Source organism: Myodes glareolus, chromosome 8, assembly GCF_982192425.1.
Source record: "Myodes glareolus chromosome 8, mMyoGla1.1, whole genome shotgun sequence".
Lineage (NCBI taxonomy): Eukaryota > Metazoa > Chordata > Mammalia > Rodentia > Cricetidae > Myodes > Myodes glareolus.
Window position 1 is genome coordinate 108,933,779 of NC_142033.1, and position 18,129 is coordinate 108,951,907.

General features: G+C 57.9%; 1 protein-coding gene across 1 annotated transcript; it reads right to left on the bottom strand.

Moving 5' to 3' along the window:
• Positions 1–214: 214 nt before the first annotated feature.
• Positions 215–17,984, bottom strand: Abca7 (ATP binding cassette subfamily A member 7). Its single transcript, XM_087909419.1, has 47 exons — positions 17,835–17,984; positions 16,799–16,871; positions 16,620–16,713; positions 16,156–16,297; positions 15,961–16,073; positions 15,783–15,856; positions 15,397–15,474; positions 14,708–14,918; positions 14,476–14,615; positions 13,777–13,893; positions 13,502–13,675; positions 12,854–13,083; positions 12,423–12,599; positions 11,933–12,155; positions 11,607–11,828; positions 11,325–11,526; positions 10,883–10,993; positions 10,206–10,377; positions 9,790–9,921; positions 9,503–9,642; positions 9,251–9,388; positions 8,857–9,044; positions 8,719–8,778; positions 8,335–8,610; positions 8,117–8,153; positions 7,854–7,946; positions 7,622–7,773; positions 7,304–7,428; positions 7,123–7,221; positions 6,688–6,975; positions 6,499–6,531; positions 6,229–6,406; positions 5,973–6,142; positions 5,361–5,538; positions 5,137–5,252; positions 4,404–4,548; positions 4,184–4,307; positions 3,749–3,878; positions 3,557–3,677; positions 3,413–3,475; positions 2,461–2,567; positions 2,110–2,251; positions 1,874–2,008; positions 1,506–1,609; positions 1,312–1,404; positions 559–799; positions 215–445 (listed from the first exon to the last, which is right to left on the bottom strand). Exons 2-47 carry the CDS (start codon positions 16,862–16,864, stop codon positions 293–295), a joined length of 6,507 nt encoding a protein of 2,168 aa, XP_087765545.1. The 5' UTR covers positions 16,865–16,871; positions 17,835–17,984; the 3' UTR covers positions 215–292.
• Positions 17,985–18,129: the final 145 nt, after the last annotated feature.

The following is an 18,129-nucleotide window of genomic DNA, read 5'->3' on the forward strand; positions in this document are numbered from 1 at the left end:
CACGTCCACACAGGTGTATGCAGGTCAGGGTACATGTGACTGGACACTTGGGAGTGCCCGTGTCTCACGCCTGGGCTCACCCCACAGGCGCTGTAACTGTTAGAGCAGCTGTCACCTCTGTGACCACAGACACATGCACACACTGTACATACAATAGTCTGTGCGTCTCGGTACAGAGCCAGGGCTCCTAAGACACAAACACACAGCTGCAATCTCACTTTTCTTGGTTCTCTTTATTTCCCCCAGGGAGCCCTGTGTGGCTCAAGGACCTCTCAACCCAAGGCAGGCATGCTCAGAGCATGGTCTCCAAAGAGCTAGGGTCTTCCAGAAATTTCTTGATACGTTTGGGGTGCTTCAGGCCCTGTGTGGAAACCTTCTCGACTCCAGGTTCCTGCTGACTGTCCTCCCCCTCTTCCCCTTGGTCTTTGGAGAAATGCAGGAACACCTGACAGGGCGGTGACACGGAGGGAACAGAAAGGCATGGGAGGGAGATGTCAGCCCAGGGTCGTGAGGTCCTCAGCTCTTCCCTTCAGGCCCAATTACGGGTCCCTATGTCACCTCCTCCAGAGTGGTCTGGCTAACTGAGAAGTCCTCCACACCGTGGTCCTTGCCTTGCGCGGCCAGCTCGCGGAAAATTCGTGCCAGGGTGCAGCCGCCCCCAGGTGGCAGCTGGAATCGCAGACGGCTGCCATGCGCCTCCCGGAGCTGAGCACTCGGGAATGTGGCCATGAGGAAGGCTATCGCTGGTTCGGCCTGATCCGGTGGGACCCGGAGGGTTAGTGTGTGACCGGCCCCGAACCTGGAGGGAACAGGAGCAGGGATGCAGGCCTCGCTGCTCCCTACATCCGCTAGACCTGTCTCTAGCCTGTCTTGTAGGCCTGATCTAGCCCAACTCCTCACTCTGCTCTGCTTGGAAGCCACGCCCACTCATCTAAGCGGCCACGCCCATATACAATATAACCCGCCCACAACCTATAATCCCCCCGCCCCCCACCCCCCAACTCTTTCTGGCTTCACCCCTACAAGTGACTCCGTTCTCTATCCTTTGGCTCCGCCCCTAGCTGGTCCCGCCCGAGTCCTCGAACCCCACCTACCCACCCTCCGGGACCCGCAGAAGCTCTTCCTACTCAACAAATCTTTTCTAACTCTCCAGGGTCCACACCCAACTCTTCTGGCTCCACATCCAAAGACCTGATTAGCCCTTCTAGCCCCACCCACAACCTCGGCGCGCCAATTATATCCCGTACCCTTCGACCCCCGCCTCCCCGACACAGGCCAGGCAGATGAGCCTGCCCATCACGCCCTGCTCACCTGCCTTTGAGGTGTTGAGCGCTTCCCAGACATCGGAACCGGCCGTTCACCATGATGGCCAGGCGTGTGCAGAGCGCTTCACACTCTTCCATGCTGTGGGCGACAGTGTGAGCACAGCTGGGCCCAGCCTGCCTGCTCAGGGGCCAGGCTCTGTCCCAACCCTGAGCTCTCTCAGAGTGTGGCATGGAACTCACCTGTGCGACGTGAGGACCACGGAGCGGCCCTCGCGCACCACGGACAGCAAGCTGTTCCAAAGAAATCGCCGCGCACTTGGGTCCATGCCTGTGGTGGGCTCGTCCTGCAAAGCAGGGGCAGACCTTGAACCAGGTGGGACCCCAGTGACAGTCCCTGATCGGCTCGAAATCTGCCCACTGGAGCTCCGCTCCGTCTAAGCCAGAGCACACTTCAACCACCTTGCTCAGGCCAAGCCCAAATGAAGGCCCCAGTCGTGTACAGGCACCGTCCCTAAGGTTTGCATCAGCTCAGACCCCACCTCGCTAAGGACAGGCTCCATCCCACTCGGGTACCACTCACAACCCACTCAGTCCCCGCCTCCACGCACCAGAAAGACCACGGCTGGGTCCCCAACCAGAGCCAGGGCTGCCGCCAGCTTCCGCTTGTTGCCTCCGCTGTAGGTACCCGCAGGTCTGTCTGCATAGCTAGGAAGGCCCAGGCGCACCAGGCCCGAGAGCGCTGTCTGCGGAGGTGTGGGGGTGGGTGGGGATGGGGGAGGGTGAGCGCGGGCGGGACCATACAGAGAGAGGCGAGGCCATACCGAGAGGGACGCGGCTTGTTCACCTGGGCAACCTGGGCCTTGGGCACCCCGCGCAGGCGCGCAAATAGCTCGAGGTGTTCCCGGCCAGTCAACAGATCGAAGATGGCATCAGACTGGGGACAGTAGCCCATGCTGCGGTGTGCGGCAGCTGGATCCTGGGCCACGCTGGGGGTGGGGACAGGAGGCTCAAGAGCTGGAAGGCCATCCATGCAGGATTGCATGGGTGTCTGTGGAGAGCCAAGGAGTCCCAGGGCACGCGAACCATCCACAGAGGGACACAGATCCCAGGGAGTAGCCTGGCGAAGTAGCACATCCTTCCCGACAGGGGAAGAACCACTTTTCGGGGACATATGCCCCTACCCGGAGCCCCTTACTTGTAGCCCGCAAGCACTGCTTCGCCACTGCTGGGTAGTGTGTCCCCTGTAACCATGCGGAAGGTAGATGTCTTCCCTGCCCCGTTGACGCCCAGCAGCCCAAAACACTGAAAGAGAACCACAACCCTTCACAGTCCCAGGTGGGGGCATATCCACATCCCCCAGTGTTGAGGGCAAGGGTGGGTGGGGGCTGGGAGAGGCAGAAGTCTCCCACCTAGCAGAGAATGGTTTTGGGCACCCAAGGTATGGTCTTTGTTTTAGTTATTTATGGTTTTAGAGACAGGGTCTCATGTAACTCAGGTTGACTTTGAACTCCCTATTTAGCCAAAGGTGACCCCGAACATCAAATCCTCCTGCCTCAGTAGGCTCACAAGTGTTCACGAATGTGTTCTGACCCCCTAGTAGGCAGCCAGTGAACCACAGCCAGTAAACGAGTTTGTGCAAGCCTCGGAGGCAGGACAGGTGCCTAAGACGTCTTAACTGAGAGGCACTTGACACAGCTGTGTACAGTGTGAAGATCCAACTAATGCTGTTCGTGCGTGAGAAAGGGTGTCCTTGCCCGGTGACCACAGTGGGTGCTCAAAACTTGTGAGCACATAGTAGGTGCCTTATCGGGGCCGAGGGTTCAGTTAGGAGCTCAGAGTGGGGACGTAGCTCAGCAGGGCCTGGGTGTATGGGATAGCCTCGGCTGGGCACATCTGAGCCTCTGGGTGTATGGGATAGCCTCGGCTGGGCACATCTGAGCCTCTGGGTGTATGGGATAGCCTCGGTTGGGCACATCTGAGCCTCTGGGTTCTAGTTCTAGTGCCACAAAAATAAACATGAGTTTAAAAATTAGGTAATAAAATATGATATGTACAGTGAGATCACCGAACAGGCTTGGAGAGGGGCAGACAGGTGGGAGCAACCCGAACAGTGGGCAGCCTCCAGCCTTGCCCAGTCCAGCACTCACCTCTCCAGGGGGGATACCCAGGCACAGGCGATCCACAGCCGGGCTCTTCTGCCCACGGTACACCTGCAGGGGTGGGACCTCTTGAGAGGGGACAGAGTGCCTGTGCCACCCTCAACCCAGCACCTGTCCCCACCCTGGCCCTACCTTGGTCAAGTCCCGGAGGACCAGCAGGTCCCCCTTGGTGGCCCCCTTGGTCACCCGCTCCCTCTCTCGAGCCACATCCTCATCCTCCTCCTCCAGGGGTGGCAGCAGTCTCGGTTTGGGTCTGAGGGCAGACAGGTGAATGACCCAAGGAAGGACGCTAGCCACCACCACCCTCACCTAGTCCCCACTAACTGTGGCAGGAGGCGGCTACGGTGCTGGAGCAGGAGTGTGATGAGGAGGAACAGGGGCCCCTGGGCCACCATGGCCAGAAGGTTCTTGCCGATGATGTCCCAGCGTAGGGGTGACTGGAATTGCTTGTCTCCTGTGGGGACAGGAAGGACTGGGTCTTGTTCCCCATCCTAGACTATCCTAGACTCAAGAAAAGTTGACTAAGGCCTGTACTGCTAGGGTATAACTGACTTAGACTATTAGACATCTCCTTTAATGTGTGGTCACAGACCTTTCATGAAATGACCCTCTAATTATCTTTCCTTCACCTTTAATTTGATGTCATTTCTGTGCCACATAAAATGGTCCGGTTAAAGGCGGTGCATCTCACATAATCAAGTCTGGAGGTAGAATTCTCAACAGTGCTGTTCACAGTCCCCGCTTGACAGACATTCTTACCCAAACGTTCAAAGGCGTCCGCCATAGCCTGGTTCCGCACCATATCAATAAGCCCTCGGCCCAGGCAGAAGTGAGGGAAGATAAGAAACACTTGCTTCAGAATCCGGCTCACTTCTTGCAAGTTCTGTTCAGGGGCAGGCAGAGCCTAGCAGGTCAGCGGTTAAGCCCAACAGTGCCTGCGAACTCAACCCCAGCCCTAGGTTTTGTGACAAGATCCCACCTGATCTGAAAGTAGTTCTAGCACAAAGGTGGCCATGCTGCTGTTGATGCCAATGAAGAGGTTGATGCAGGTGAGCACCACATAGGCTGTACTGGGCACTGAGAAGAAGAAGGAGGCTGGGTACATGAGAGGCGTGATAGACCAGCTGAAAGGGAAGGGTGGCAGGTACCATTGGTGACGTTACACACTGGGTGGCCCCCAGAATAACCCCTCTCAGATCTGTGTTATGTACCAGGATGTGATGAGCTTTTAAGGCCACATTGACTCAGCTCCCAATTCAAACTCCTTTTTGTTTTTTCTTGGTCTCACTATGTAGCCAAGGATGTCCTTGAACTCAGTGATCCACCTACCTCTGCCTCCAAAGTGCTAGAATTAAAGAATTAAAGGTGTGTGCCACCACCTTGGGCTTTTTTTAAAAAAAGATTTATTCATTTTTATTTATGTGAGTGTTTTGTGACCTCTATGTACATATATCATGTGTGTACCTGGTGCTTGCTGAGGTCAAAAGAGGGCTTTGGACCCCTGAAAATGGAGTTACAGAAGGTTGTGAGCCATTATGTGGGTCCTGGAAACTGAACCTGGGTCCTCTGAAAGAGCAGCCAGTGTTTCTAATCACTGAGTCATCTCTCCAACCCCTGAATCCCATCACTCTTGAGGTCCTATTGTGCCTGAGGGTCTTTTTCTCCAGCTACTATAGATCTCCCCACTCCCACAAGAGGGCAGGGGGTCTCACCCATACAGCAGCAGTAGGAGCAGGAGAGCGGGCAGGTTCTGTGGGGACACATAGGCCCTCTGCTGAAAGGCCAGGAAGATGAGCACCACTATGCACACTGCCACCAGGTAGTTACACTGTATCCAAGACAGAATCACCTCAGCAGCTTGGAGGGCCTCCCCTCCCCTCCCCTCCCTTGTGACCAGGTGCCCACCCACCCCTACCAGGTGGCCAGCCACACATACCATGTCCCAGAGGAAATTGCCAAGCCAATAGAGGGTTTGGGGCAGGCCGCTGACCAGCTGCAGGTGTTTGGCTCTGGTGACACGTTCTTCAATAAGGACCAGGGTGAAGCTGGCTGGGACGAAGGACATGGCGAAGACCACGCATATAGAGACAAGGATGTCCACTGAGGAGGCCATCCTGGGGGTGGGAGGTCAGGGGTGGTTCAGAGAAGAACGGGGCTTGATGTCAGGTCTTTGAGATTGATTCCCCAGCAGCAGAGAGGGCACGGCTATTTGGGAATATAGTTCCGTGAGGTCTGGACCTTTGGTATAAGTAGAATAAGATCCAGGATGCCTGGATGTTTCTCACTCTGAAAGTCTCGTTGGCTTTTTTGTTTGCTTTGTTTTTGTTTGTTTGTTTTGAGACGGGGTCTCTCTACATAGGCTGGCCTTAAACTCACAGAGATCTCCCTGCATCTGCTTCCTGTGTCCTGGGATTAAAAGCGTGCACCAACACCTGGCCTTTCCAGTGTTGGGATGATATTCTGGCACCAGCTCAGGGCACAGGGAAGGCTCCAATCCAGCACCTACACCCCTGAACAACAGACACTGAGAGCAGATGGATGGACTCACAGTGCGGCCTCAGACAGCTGCTCCTTGGTCAGGTTCAGAGGATGGTTGAGCGTAGTGATGCTGTGGGCACGGCGGGCCATGGCAGATGGTAGAAGGGCATGTAGGAGTCCATTGTTGGCTCGGTTCACGAAGGCCACCATGGCATGCCAGCCCTTGTTGTTGAACCAGATCTGAGTAGAGCAAGAACCATGAGGTCCAGAGAAGCAAAGGGCCTTGGATCCCCCTAGCCGCCTCACCTCCCGGCCCCAGCTCCCACCTTAAGGCTGTTCTGGGCATCAAGGCTGAGGGCCCACTGAGTGAGATTGTTCAGGATACGATCTAGGGCACTGCCAGGTTCGGGGGTCAGTAGCGCCCGCATCTCTGCCACTGTGTGGACCACTTCACGCCCTGAGGGCAGGTCTGGGTCTCGGCCTCCCAAGGAGAAGCCCCCGTATCTGGGAAATGGTTTGGGTGGAGACAGGGAGAGTGAGGAGCTGGGAGAGCCGGCAGGCCAGCAGAGGGTTTCCTGCACCAGGCCCCGCCTCACCTGACCTCATCCACCCACTTCTTAGTCTTCAGCCTGTGGGAGACACACAGGAAACAGAAAAACAGTCAAATGGGAAGGGTCAGTATGGGGCACGGGGCCCATCAGCTTCCCCAGTGGGCACACAGAGCCTGGGTACTCACCCCCGGCGCACCAGGCTGGGCAGTGGGCACACAGAGCCTGGGTACTTACCCCCGGCGCACCAGGCTGGGGTAAGTCTTCACCAGGAAGTCGGACACATTCCGGCCAGTGAGGTTCTGGACCACCTCCCCCAAGCCAGCCATGGCCTGTGGTGGCGGCGGCCCCCCAGCTCCCACTGGGCAGTCCGGCAGCAGGCGGCGCACTCCAGGTTGGCTGCATTGGCAGGCTGGGGATGGAGACTCTGGAGTCCAGTTGCCGCTGGCCAGGATGCTGGCCACATCCGCAGGGACCTCAGGGACGGAAAAGTGGCAGGCCAAGGAGTGTGTGCACTCGAATCCCCTGTGGAGTCAGGAAGGGCTGTGGGTGCTGGGAGAGGGCGCTAGCAGACACAGACATGGAGGGAAACTGAGGCAGAGCCCCGGGGGAAAACTGAGGGAATGCCGGGGGCAGGGGATTGCCAAGGAAAGTTACTTGGGCTAGCCTCACCTGGAAGCTCCGCCCTGCATGCTAGGGTCCTGCAGCCCGGCCTCCCCCAGCAGTGCCTCCAGCAGCTTCAGCCGGTTAGGGTCCCCAGGGGCATCTTCACTGTGGGGTGACAGGTCAGCACTGTGACCGTGGCCACCCTGTCACCCACCCACGTCACCTGCCCACTGTGCCCAGCACCCACCTGAAGAAGGAGACCTGGGGGCCGTACATAGCAGGGCTGAGCTGCAGGGGCGGGTATTGGCCAAATGGAGGGACAATGAGGCTGAAGAGCAGGGCCAGGCCCACAAAGAGAGCCGGCAGCACAATCTGGGGGACAAGGCTGTCAGCACCACCTCCACACATCCTACCCTGCGCCCTCTCCCGTGGCTTCCCTGCACCCTCCACAAACAGCAGGAATGGATTTATCATGAAATGAAGTCCCCGAGTGCACAGCCAGGAGGGACAGCAGACACCCCAGGACAGTCGCATGTCCTCTGGAATACAAGCAGGGCTTCGTCACCTGTGCAAACAGGCCCCGGTGGCTGCGGCGGGCCAGCAGAAGACGCTTGTGGAGCAGAGCCCGGAGCTGTTGGCAGGTCAGTGTCCAGCCCTGCAGCGGGGCAGCGCTAGCTGTGGAGCCCTGTGGGGCCTGGGGCTCCAACATCAACCTGGCTGTGGGGGATGGGAGGTTAAACTCCCGAACCTGGTGCCTGGGGATGAGAGTGGGGGTGGCGAGCACGCGAGAGACTCACCCAGCTCCCCATTTTCCAGGGCTGAAGCCTCTGGCCCTGTGTGGGGCTGCAGAGTGGCCGAGCGAGGGTGCAGGTGCTGTCTGGGGTCACTACCTGTGGAGCCAAAGAGGTTCAGGGCTGGGGACAGGGTCTTGCCTCCTGGGAAGACGAAGTTAGAGCTCAAGGGGAGAAAGGGCCAGGATTCAGAGCGAGGGCAGAGCCAGCCGAGGGCAGGCTTGACTCTGAACCTAGGGTTGCTGAAGGGCTACAGAGCTATGGCGTACCTTCTCTGTGTGCATCCTCCACCACCTTTAGGAAGATCTGAGGAGACAGAGCAAGAGACTCACAGGAGTGACCCCCATATACCTTTTGGCCCCCTAAACCTCCTCAAGCCATCTCTAAGCTGCCCACCTTCCCTAAGAGCCCTTCTTGCCTGGAGCGCCCCCTTGCCACCCATAAGCAAACTCCGATTCATCCTTCGAAACCCCACCAGGTCCCATACCTCCTCCAGGCTGGTGTCTGAGACCCCGTAGCCGGCGAGCCCCAGAGCTGCCAGCTGCCGATCCAGTTCTTGGAAGACAATCGCAAAGCTGCCATCCAGGGCCCCCGCATAGGGCAGTGCCAGCACCAGCTCGTGGGGCAGCTCCTCCACCAGCCGAGCTCCAGGAACATGACGCTGTACTAGATCTAGTATCTGGGGTGTACTTGGGGTGAGGGGGGCCACATCAGGAGCTGGGGCCTGGCTGCTCCTGTCCGAGGTCCCCTGGTTGAGGGTCGTCCCTGTGGACGCAGGACAGGCACCCAGTTTGGGGTCGTGAGCTCTGTTGCTATGGGTTAAGTGGCTGCCAGCCCCCATCATTCCCTTAGGGATCCCCTGAGCCGCTCACCCCGCCATGTTGCCCTTGCTGTCTGGCTTCTGTTTCTGGCTGGGGTCACTGCTGTCTCCCTTCATAGAGAAAGACAATGGCCCATGTCTGCAGGACAGAGCTGGGCATAGGGCTCAGGGGCTAGCTCTAGCCCTTACCTTCGAGTCCTGGGTGTTGAGGGACGGGGCATTCTTCACTAGGGTCAGGTAGTAACCGCAGCCCAAGTGTCGGCGCAAGAAAAGTGGGGAGCCACAGCAGCACAAAGAGCCGTTCGCTACCATGGCCACACGATCTCCCAGGAGCTCCGCCTCATCCAGGTGGTGGGTGGAGAGGATGAGAGTGCGATCTGGACATGAGGGTCCAGTCCGTGTAAACCTCTGTGCTCCCCAGTGTCTCCCAGGAATCGCCTAAGCCTGGGCAGCAAACTCCTGAGCATCCCTCAAAACCCCATCCCAGCATTTCATAAGTAGAAAATAGGTAGAAAGCATTTCCCCCCCTCGAGTAGAAACCAGGGGAACCTCAGGCTATTCTATCCCATCTCCCAGCTCTTACCTTCTCTGTACTTAAGTAGCAATTCCCAAATGCCACGCCGGGAAGTAGGGTCCACGCCAGCAGTTGGCTCATCCAGGATAACTACACGAGAGCCACCCACAAAGGCAATGGCCACAGACAGTTTTCGCTGCATTCCACCTGGGTGGAGAGAGTGACAATCCTAATGTGACCCACCCAGCTACTCTCCCTTCCCCACCCGAGTGAACCTCAGTGCCCCTCTCCCACGGAGGCATTCTCTCTCAGCTGGCTCACCGGAGAGGTGCCGTGTCTGTGTGTCCCGCTTGGGGGTAAGCCCCACGTCCTGTATCAGACGCTCCTGCTCGGGCCTCAAGGCAGTCGCAGGCACACCTCTCAGTCGGCCGTAGAACCACACATGCTCTTCCACGGTCAGCCTGTGGCCGGGGGTGTGGGGGGGGTGTGGGGGTGTGTGACGGGTGCGTCTCATCTGATGCCAGGCCCCTCCCACCGCGCCCTCCAGGCCCCTCCCACCGCGCCCTCCAGGCCCCTCCCACCGCGCCCTCCAGGCCCGCAGGACTCACATGCCGAACAGCACGTTGTACTGCGGACAGATGCCCAGGTTGGGTCGGATGGCTGCCATGTTGGTCTGCACATCATAGCCCAGTATGGAGGCTGAGCCACCACTGGGTGGGAAAAGACCACTCAAGATGGACCTGTGGGTTCAGAGATCTCAGCGAAGTTGCCCTTCACGTACGGACAGAACGGTCACCTACACTTACAGGGTGGCTGCTGAATGCCATGCCAAAAAATGGGGACATGTGTGCCCTTTTTTTACAGGAGAGGGATGGAATTGGAGGAACCCAAATCATCCGTTTACTGTGTGTCCGAACCAGACCCGGCTCCCGCTTCCGCTGCACCCCTGGGAACTCCAGCCCCAATGCTTGCTCCACTGGACAGATGGGGACTGAGGGAAGAGGCATAGGGGCTGGCAGCTCACAGTGTAGTTGTCTTGCCGGCCCCGTTGTGACCCAAAAAGGCAGTGATGTGGCCTTGGTAGAAATCAAGACTAAGTCCTCGTAGGGCTGGCTGTGGACAGCCGTGAAAATGCTTCTTCAGACCACGAATGGAGACTCCAGGAGTGAGGCCAGGTGGTGGCTCTTCCACCAGAACTGCGGAGGGAGGACACAGTCAGCGCCGGACCTTGGGGTCCCTCAGTGCTGGCCAGTGGAATTAGGGTTCTATAAGAGTTCCGGGGGATGGGCACAGTGCGGGCACCAACTCAGCTACTTAGGAGGCTAAGGAAGGATGCCAAGGCTTTAAGGTCACCCTGGGCAGCTTGCAAACTCTGTCTCAAAACAAAATGTAATAGGGTCGAGGTTGTGGCTCAGTGGTAGAGCCTCTGCCCAGAAGCCGGAGGAACAGGGGACATGGCTCAGGGATACAGTCCCTGTCTAGATCCCAGCAAAGAGGGGCTGAGAAGCCATTCAGTGGTAGAATGTTTGCTTAGCATGCACGATGCTCTAGGGGAGGTCCCTAGGGGACATAACCAGGGCCTGGAGATCTGGGGTGTCCAGGGGATTGACACCTGCCCTAAAATTGCAGGACTGGTTTTTCTAAGGGAGAGAAGGGAGAGTCAAAATCAGCAAAAAGTCGTTAATCGTCATAGGGCCTTACCCTTGGCATCTTGTGGGTCTGGGGCCAAGACAGAACCCTGGGGAGGTCCAGGCCCACACCAATAGCTCCTCCGAAAGGGAAAATTCCATGGTTCAGGTATCCCATACTGGCCTGGTGGAAAGGGACACGCGGTTACACTGTCACACTCATGAGATGTGAGGACTTCCAGGCCACACACTTAGAATCACGACGTCAAGGAAGAGTGGCAGGAAGCCCCGCCCACTTCCTTGCCTCAGACCCGCCCCTTAGAGGCCCCGTCAGCTAGGAAATGAACCTCTAGGAACTCAATATCCCTGAGACCTGCCCTAAAATGTGATGTCTTGTGGGAGGGAAAGAAACAGTGAGCAGCAGAAAGCTCCACCCATCCTGGGCAGCACTAACCCGGACACCAAACAGCAGGAGGCAAAGTCTCTAGCCTCCAGTGAGCAGGCACGTTCCCCACCTGGGTACACCGCCTCCAGGTACCAGAGGGCGAGGCCGTAGATGGCGGCGTCCAGCAACAGGAAGGCAGACACCTGCGCCAGACTGAAGACATCCTCCGCGGGGGCCCTGCTCAAATTGTGCCACTGAGCCCCATCCCCCTGCTCCTCCAGCAGCGCTAGGCTTTCACATCCAAAGCCGAAGGCCACAGGAGACAGCAGGCTCTGAGGGGAGAGGGAGTGGGTCAGAGAGCTGGCCACACTCTGCGGGCGTCTATCCCCTCGCAGGCCAGAACATCCCTCACCGCAGCTACAAGGCCGCCCAGGGGCAGGCGCTCGCGCCAGGCGACACACAGCACGTAGGGCAGGTAGAGGGAGAAGTAGGCGAGGCCCCCACAGGCAGCTGCCAGGTTGGCCCTGGAGAAGAAGGCGCTGAGCAGAAAACTCTGAGCCACGGTGGCCACCGCGAAGGCCGCCAAGAAGAAGAAGACGACAACCGGGTGGCTGTAAGGAAGGATGTCCCCTAGCTGGGAAAAAGCACAAGACTTTCAGGATTCCATTCCGAGATGGGTGCTGGGGATGCACGCCCGAGCTTCACACCACGCGTGAGGTGAAGGTGAGGATTCCTCACCTTCAGCACCAACACCAGCAACGCGGCGCTGACCAGGAAGGGTCCCAGGCAGCTGAGGAACCAGCCAAGCCAGAGCACCGCGCGGCTCAGCCCCATGGCGCGCATGGTTTCTCGCAGCCGGGTCTCTTTCTCGCGTACCACTGCCTTCACGGTGAGCGCCACCGAATAGATCCAGGCCAGAGTCAGAAACAACGGCAGAGACCGGCTCAGCACGCGCAGGAACCTAAAATGGTGGGATAGTGGGGCGCAATTGAAGGACCCCTGCTCAGGGTGCACACACGGGTGTGCACAAATATCATCCTGGGGTCTGCAGGCTTAGCAGCATCGTTATAGGGCTGATCTAGCCAGAGGGTGCCAGTTCCCAGTACAGGTCACTTTGTTTCTTCATGGGTAGACCTTGGAACCCTGGAGGGTCCTTGAGCCCTCTACCGGTCCCATGCAGGGTCCCTCCAAACCACAAAGCCCAGGCGGGACGCAAGGGAGCTCTTACACGTCATCCACATAGCAGGGGTGAGGCATCTGCTGCAGATAGAGGCCTGTGCGCGAGTCCCCTCCACTCAGAACACGCACAGCTGCCTGCTCCAGCATGTCCTGCAGGTACACGAAGCCACCCCACACATATCGAAGGTCCATGAGAGGGTCTGCCGATGGCCCGGGGTCCCAAAACCTAGGAGACATCAGATTCAAGGGATAAGCTACATGGAAGTAAAGAAATGGGCAGGGTTCCCTTCCATCGCCCTTCCTTTCCCAGGTTCAGTAACACTCTTGGCCAGCTCCCTATCTCCACAGCGCGGCTCCCCCAACACCTTATCCCAGACCCTTGGCTACACCTAGTTCCATCTCTCACCTCCAATAGGCATGGTCTTGGCCCCGCCCACCACACCCTAGCCCCTCCCCCTCCAGTCAGGCTCTCCCCCTCACTTGTCCCTGATCTTATTGGTCCTTGTGACATCATCGATATCCATTCTGATCTTGAATCGCAGGTGGCCAGGACCCAAGGATGGAGGTGACAGCTCAGATGGGCCCAGGGGATTCTTAGGACTCAGGAAGACGACGCCTGCCCAGAGGCGGCGCTCACCCAGCAGCTCCAGGGCACGGGACACAAGAGCTGCCTCTGAGGGCACAGCCTCCAGCTTGTCTAGGGACACACACTGGGGTGGGGGAGGGACGACATGAATTCCAGACTCTGGGGTGTGACTGAACCCTCAGTCCCCAGTTCCTTCTCCCTCATACCCCTAGATGACCATATACCACGACCAGTGGACTCCCTCTTCAGACGTAAATGAAGCCCAGATGTCTCTTTGCTTCATCCTCCAGGATCCTGCCGCTGGTCCCTTTCAGGTCACCAGAGAAGCCCACTCCACTACCTTTTTTTTTTTTTTTTTTTTTTTTGGTTTTTTGAGACAAGGTTTCTCTGTAGTTTTAGTGCCTATCCTGGAACTCGGTCTGTGGACCAGCCTGAACTTGAACTCACAGAGATCCACCTGCCTCTGCCTCCCGAGTGCTGGGATTAAAGGCGTGCACCACCACTGCCTGGCCCCCACTCCACTATCTATGACAACCCCTCACCTCTATGATTTGGCTCAGTATTCCTGCCAGGTGCCCTATGTCCGCATGGGCCTCCCGCCAGCTGTAGCCACCCCTACTAGGGTCCAGAAAATCTCTGACAGTCTCCAACTGCTTCTGGCCTCTGGGTGTCTGCTGCTCCCGCGGTGGCCCTGGGTACTCCACTTCCAGCAGCCTCTGGGGAAGGGGAAAGTGGCAGGTGAGGAGGAGCCTCTGTCTACCCCTTCCTGTCGCTCTGTCTACAGCCTCCCAAAGGGGCTGCCTCCAGCCCAGCCCACCTGAAGCATGGCCATGTTTGAACTGTCATTCATGAAGTTGAAGATCTGGGGTCCTAACACCTCCCAGACCTCTTGTAGGTCCCTCAACAGAGCCAACTCCTCGAAGGTCCGGTTCACCTGCAAGTGGGCATCTGAGATCAGCTCGAGGCTGCCTTCCACATCCCTGCTCTGACGCAGCCATGCTCTGCCCCTCCACCTCTGGACCTCCATCGTCGTTATCATCATCACTGAGTCTCACTGTGCATCCCTCACAGAGATCCACCTCCCTCTGCCTCCCAAGTGCTGGGATTAAGGGTGTCCACCACTGACATCGGGCTTTTCTTATTTTTGAGACAGTGTCTCCCACTATAGCTTAAGCTGGACCTCCAGATGTTCCTGCCTCAGCTTCCTTATGAGTGCTGGGTCAGGTTGTAAAGAGCCATTGCTTTAACTTGTGTTTTACTTTTTAATTTTTTTTCTTTGTATTTTGAGTTTTAGGGAAGTATACCAAGTGACCCCCCTCACCACTGAGCCCTCCCCTCCCCCAAGAGCTCTTGAGAAATCCTAGGCAGGGAGTTCTACCCAACCATGTCTCCAGCCCCTCACTGGTGATTCTAGGCGGGGCTCCACCCTGACCACACCCCCAGGCCCACATCAAAGACTTCACTATTATTGGTCACCTGTGTAGATGGCTGTCCCCCAATGGCTCCTGTGTCTCACCTGGGTCATAAGCTTCCGGGTGAAGTTCGTGTCAGGGGCAAAGAGGATTTTCCCAAGGATCAATGGCTTCAGGCGCCTCCAGAGCAGCCGCGACACAGGATGGTCACCCAGAGTCCCCATGAACTTGGAACAGGCAGGGCCTGGTATTGGCAGGGTGTAACATGAGGTCCCACTGCGTCCCTCTACCCTCCACCGGGCCCATGCAGAACCCAACTCTGCTGTAGGGACTCACTGAGGCTGATGTCAGGCTGAGCAGGGGCCAGCTCTGGACCCATGAACTCGTTGAGCTGGCTGGCGTCATACCAATTGAGGGAGAGGCCGCCTGGGCTACTGGGCCCCTTGGTACTGCAGAAGACCTCTGAAACCAGCTCCAACGAACCAGCTGACCCTCGGGGCCTCTGCAGCAAAGCCCGGAGTTCCAGCAGGCTGGGCAGCACCAGGACCTAGAGAAAGGTCACCAGGTGGTGCTGGACACCTCCTGCAGAATGTCCCAACCCCTCTTTTTGTTTATTTATTTTCTTTTATTGAAACATAGTCTCATGTAGCTGGCAAGCCTTACTGGCTATGTATCCTCTATGTCCTGAGCGCTGGAATGACGGGAGCATTATGGGGAACTAGGAGTAGAATCGTGCTGGGCAAATGCTCTACCAACTGAGTTACAAGCACTCTAATAACTGAACTACATCGCCAGCCCTTCTGTCTGTCTGTTTGTTTTTGTTTGTTTGATTGAGGCAGTGCCTCACTCGGTAGCCCAGGCTAGCCTCAAGCTCACAGTTGCCCCGCCCAGCCCCTGGAGTGCAGAGGCGACCACAATGTGCCCCCACACACTGGAGTCTGAAGCAGGGCAGGGACCCAGTCAGGTGCCCCTTTAGGTTCCCTCGGCTTCCTGGCCCGGGGTGGAGACTGGCTGGGGCCTCTCACCTCCTGCATAAGCTCACTGGTGGCATTCAAGAACTCCCTCATGGAATCCCGGGTTTCACCCAGCACATCCAGTGATGCCTGCAGGCAAGAGAGCAAAGTGGCAGAGACCTGGGAGGACTGCTCATTGGTCCTCAGGCCAAGGATGATTTCGGGCTCCTGATCCTCCTGTATCCACCTCCTGAGTGCTGAGATGCCAGAGGAGTTGGGAAGGAGTCCATGGCTTCTTTAGCGCTGGGCGGGTAAGCACTCCACTCCCCCCACTGAGCCCCCCCCTGCCCCCAGTCTCAGCTTCCATCCATCACACCCCTTTTACAAATGAGGTAGGGGAGGGTAGAAGGTGCAAGGGCTCATTCCAGGAGTCCCTCACCGTGCCAACCCCTCCTCACCCCTTGCAGGATCTTTTTGAGCTCAGCGGTCACTGAAGCTTGCTTGTTTGGTAGGTTACTCTCTGGTGGCCAGGCTGAGGGGAGGGGATGCCAATGTTAGGCAAAGTGCAGCTTGCGGTGCTCCCTCCCCTCCCCCCTGCCCGATCCACAGCCCTCTGAGGGCTCCACCTTCCTCTACCTCCACCTCCCGTGGCTCTGAGCAGGGGCACCAGTTTCCCTAGAGCAGCCAGCATCTCCCGAACGCTGCGGCCCCCCAGCACTGCACGAGCATCAGCAAGGAGCCTCGAGATCCTGGGGGCAGACGGGATGGGAGCTGGGGCTCGAGTCCCGAACCCCACTCATGAGCCAGCCCCCACCCGCCCATTTTACCCACAGCGAATCCTTAAAGTTGCTCAGGACCCCCGGCTTCTCGCCAGGCGTTGGCTGCTGGAAACAGGAGTTGTTCACGTTGCAGATAAGGCCCTGCAGCCAGGGCAGGGTGCCCGCAGATGGTAGCGGCTTGTTTGGAAAGTGGCCTGGGGGAAGAGGCAATAGCTCAGAGTCACCTCCCTCGTAGACTATCACCCAGTTCAACCCCAGCTCGAGGCTTGGCAGGAGAGGTTTGTCCTTCTCCTACGACACACAGTGGGCCTCTTTTTTCTTCCTTCCTTTCTTTCTTCCTTCCTTCCTTCCTTCCTTCCTTCCTTCCTTCCTTCTTCCTTCTTTTCTTTTTCTCGACAGGGTTTCTCTGTGACCCCTAGACTGGCCTCGAACTCAGAGCTCCGCCTGCCTCTGCCTCCCGAGTGCTGGGATTAAAGGTGTGCGCCACCACCGCCCGGCGCACACAGTGGGTCTTACATTCGTGGTGCTCCAGTGGGGGGTGGGAGTGGCGGACGGCCACCAGGATGAAGAAGAGGAAGAGAGGCCACAGTAACTCCACCAGTAGCTGGATCTGGGGTGGAAATGTGTAGAGACTCTGTGGGACCGTGATGAACAGACAGCTGCCATTGCCCCGCACCTGCTTATCTTGGCCTTACCGGTTGTCTCCTTCGATACGTGTAATTTTTCCACAGGAGGAGCATCAGCTGTGTGCAGAAAGCCATGACGACTCTGGACGAAGAACAGAGCAGAAAGGACAACAAAATAGGCTAAGGATGAGCTGTGTGGCTCAAGGCAACGCCTGATGGTCTCTGATCTTCATCCTTCAATCCACCAGTCATCCACCCTTCGCACTGAGCTGCAGGACTCGCCCGTAAAGAGAGCCCCGCAAACATCAAGGAGTGACCAATGGGAGCGCGGCCCGCAGCCGTCCTCGTAGCTGATTGGCTGGAAGGGCTATCGCTCTGGACAGGATGAAAGCTGGGGTCTGGAAGACCCTGTTCGCATTCTTAGGGGGAGGAGCTTGGATTTAAGACCTCGGAATCTGACCTCCACCCTCAGCCTCCTCCGGGACCTGAGTCTCGGCTCCCACGGCCCCCAGCGACCCACGGTGAGACCCGCAGCCTCTGTCTCCAGTGCAGACCGAGTCTCACGTCCACCTGGCCCTCTATGTTACAGAAATGGAAACTGAGGCTCAAAAAGGGGCAGAGTCACGCTCTCAAGGAAACCGGAGACGAGCGAGGGCCCACCCCCAAGTGTCAAAAGGTTGGAGCAGGCGACCTCCGGCTGGGGGTTGGGACCATCGCCCCTCTCCGAACTTCTGCCTGTGGCCTACTTCATGATTCAGACAGGGAAACTGAGGCTGACCAATGTTTAACCATCTACATGGGAATTGGCGGCTTCCGTGGGGACGTTTATCTTTTACACAGGGGGATCTGGGAATGTGGGAGGACCGGAATCATTTGGAAAGCGGGGCGCTGCAGGCCAAGGTCCCTCTAGGTGACCAGATGCCCGCTGTGAGAAAGTGATCAGTTTTCCCACACCCACACTCGCGGGAAGGGAAAGAAAGGGCGAGGCAGAGTAGGGGCTCGCCTGGAACCCCTAAGTATCAGGGAACGTGGCTCCGCCCACCCTAACCCCACAACACCCCAATTCGCCAGACCCCACCTTCCACCCTCTTGGGGTCCTCCTCACCGTTCCGAGGCCCCCAAACTCCATCCACCTCCGCTCCGCCCGGGAGCGGCAGGGGTGCGCGGCCCCTTTAAGAGGAGCCCCCTTCAACTGCAGGCGACGCCCTTCACAACCCGGAGCCCCGGGCCGCACCAGCCCCGCCCCCAAGCGCCACTATTGGACAGTGCACTTGCCACTCGCACGTCTTTGCCATTGGAGGAGGCGGGACCTCAACCCGGGCGCGCGGAGCCGGGTTTCTTAAAGAGATCGTAGGCTTCTGCCTGCGTCAGGTTGGTTTCCCAGGGACCCAAACACGTGG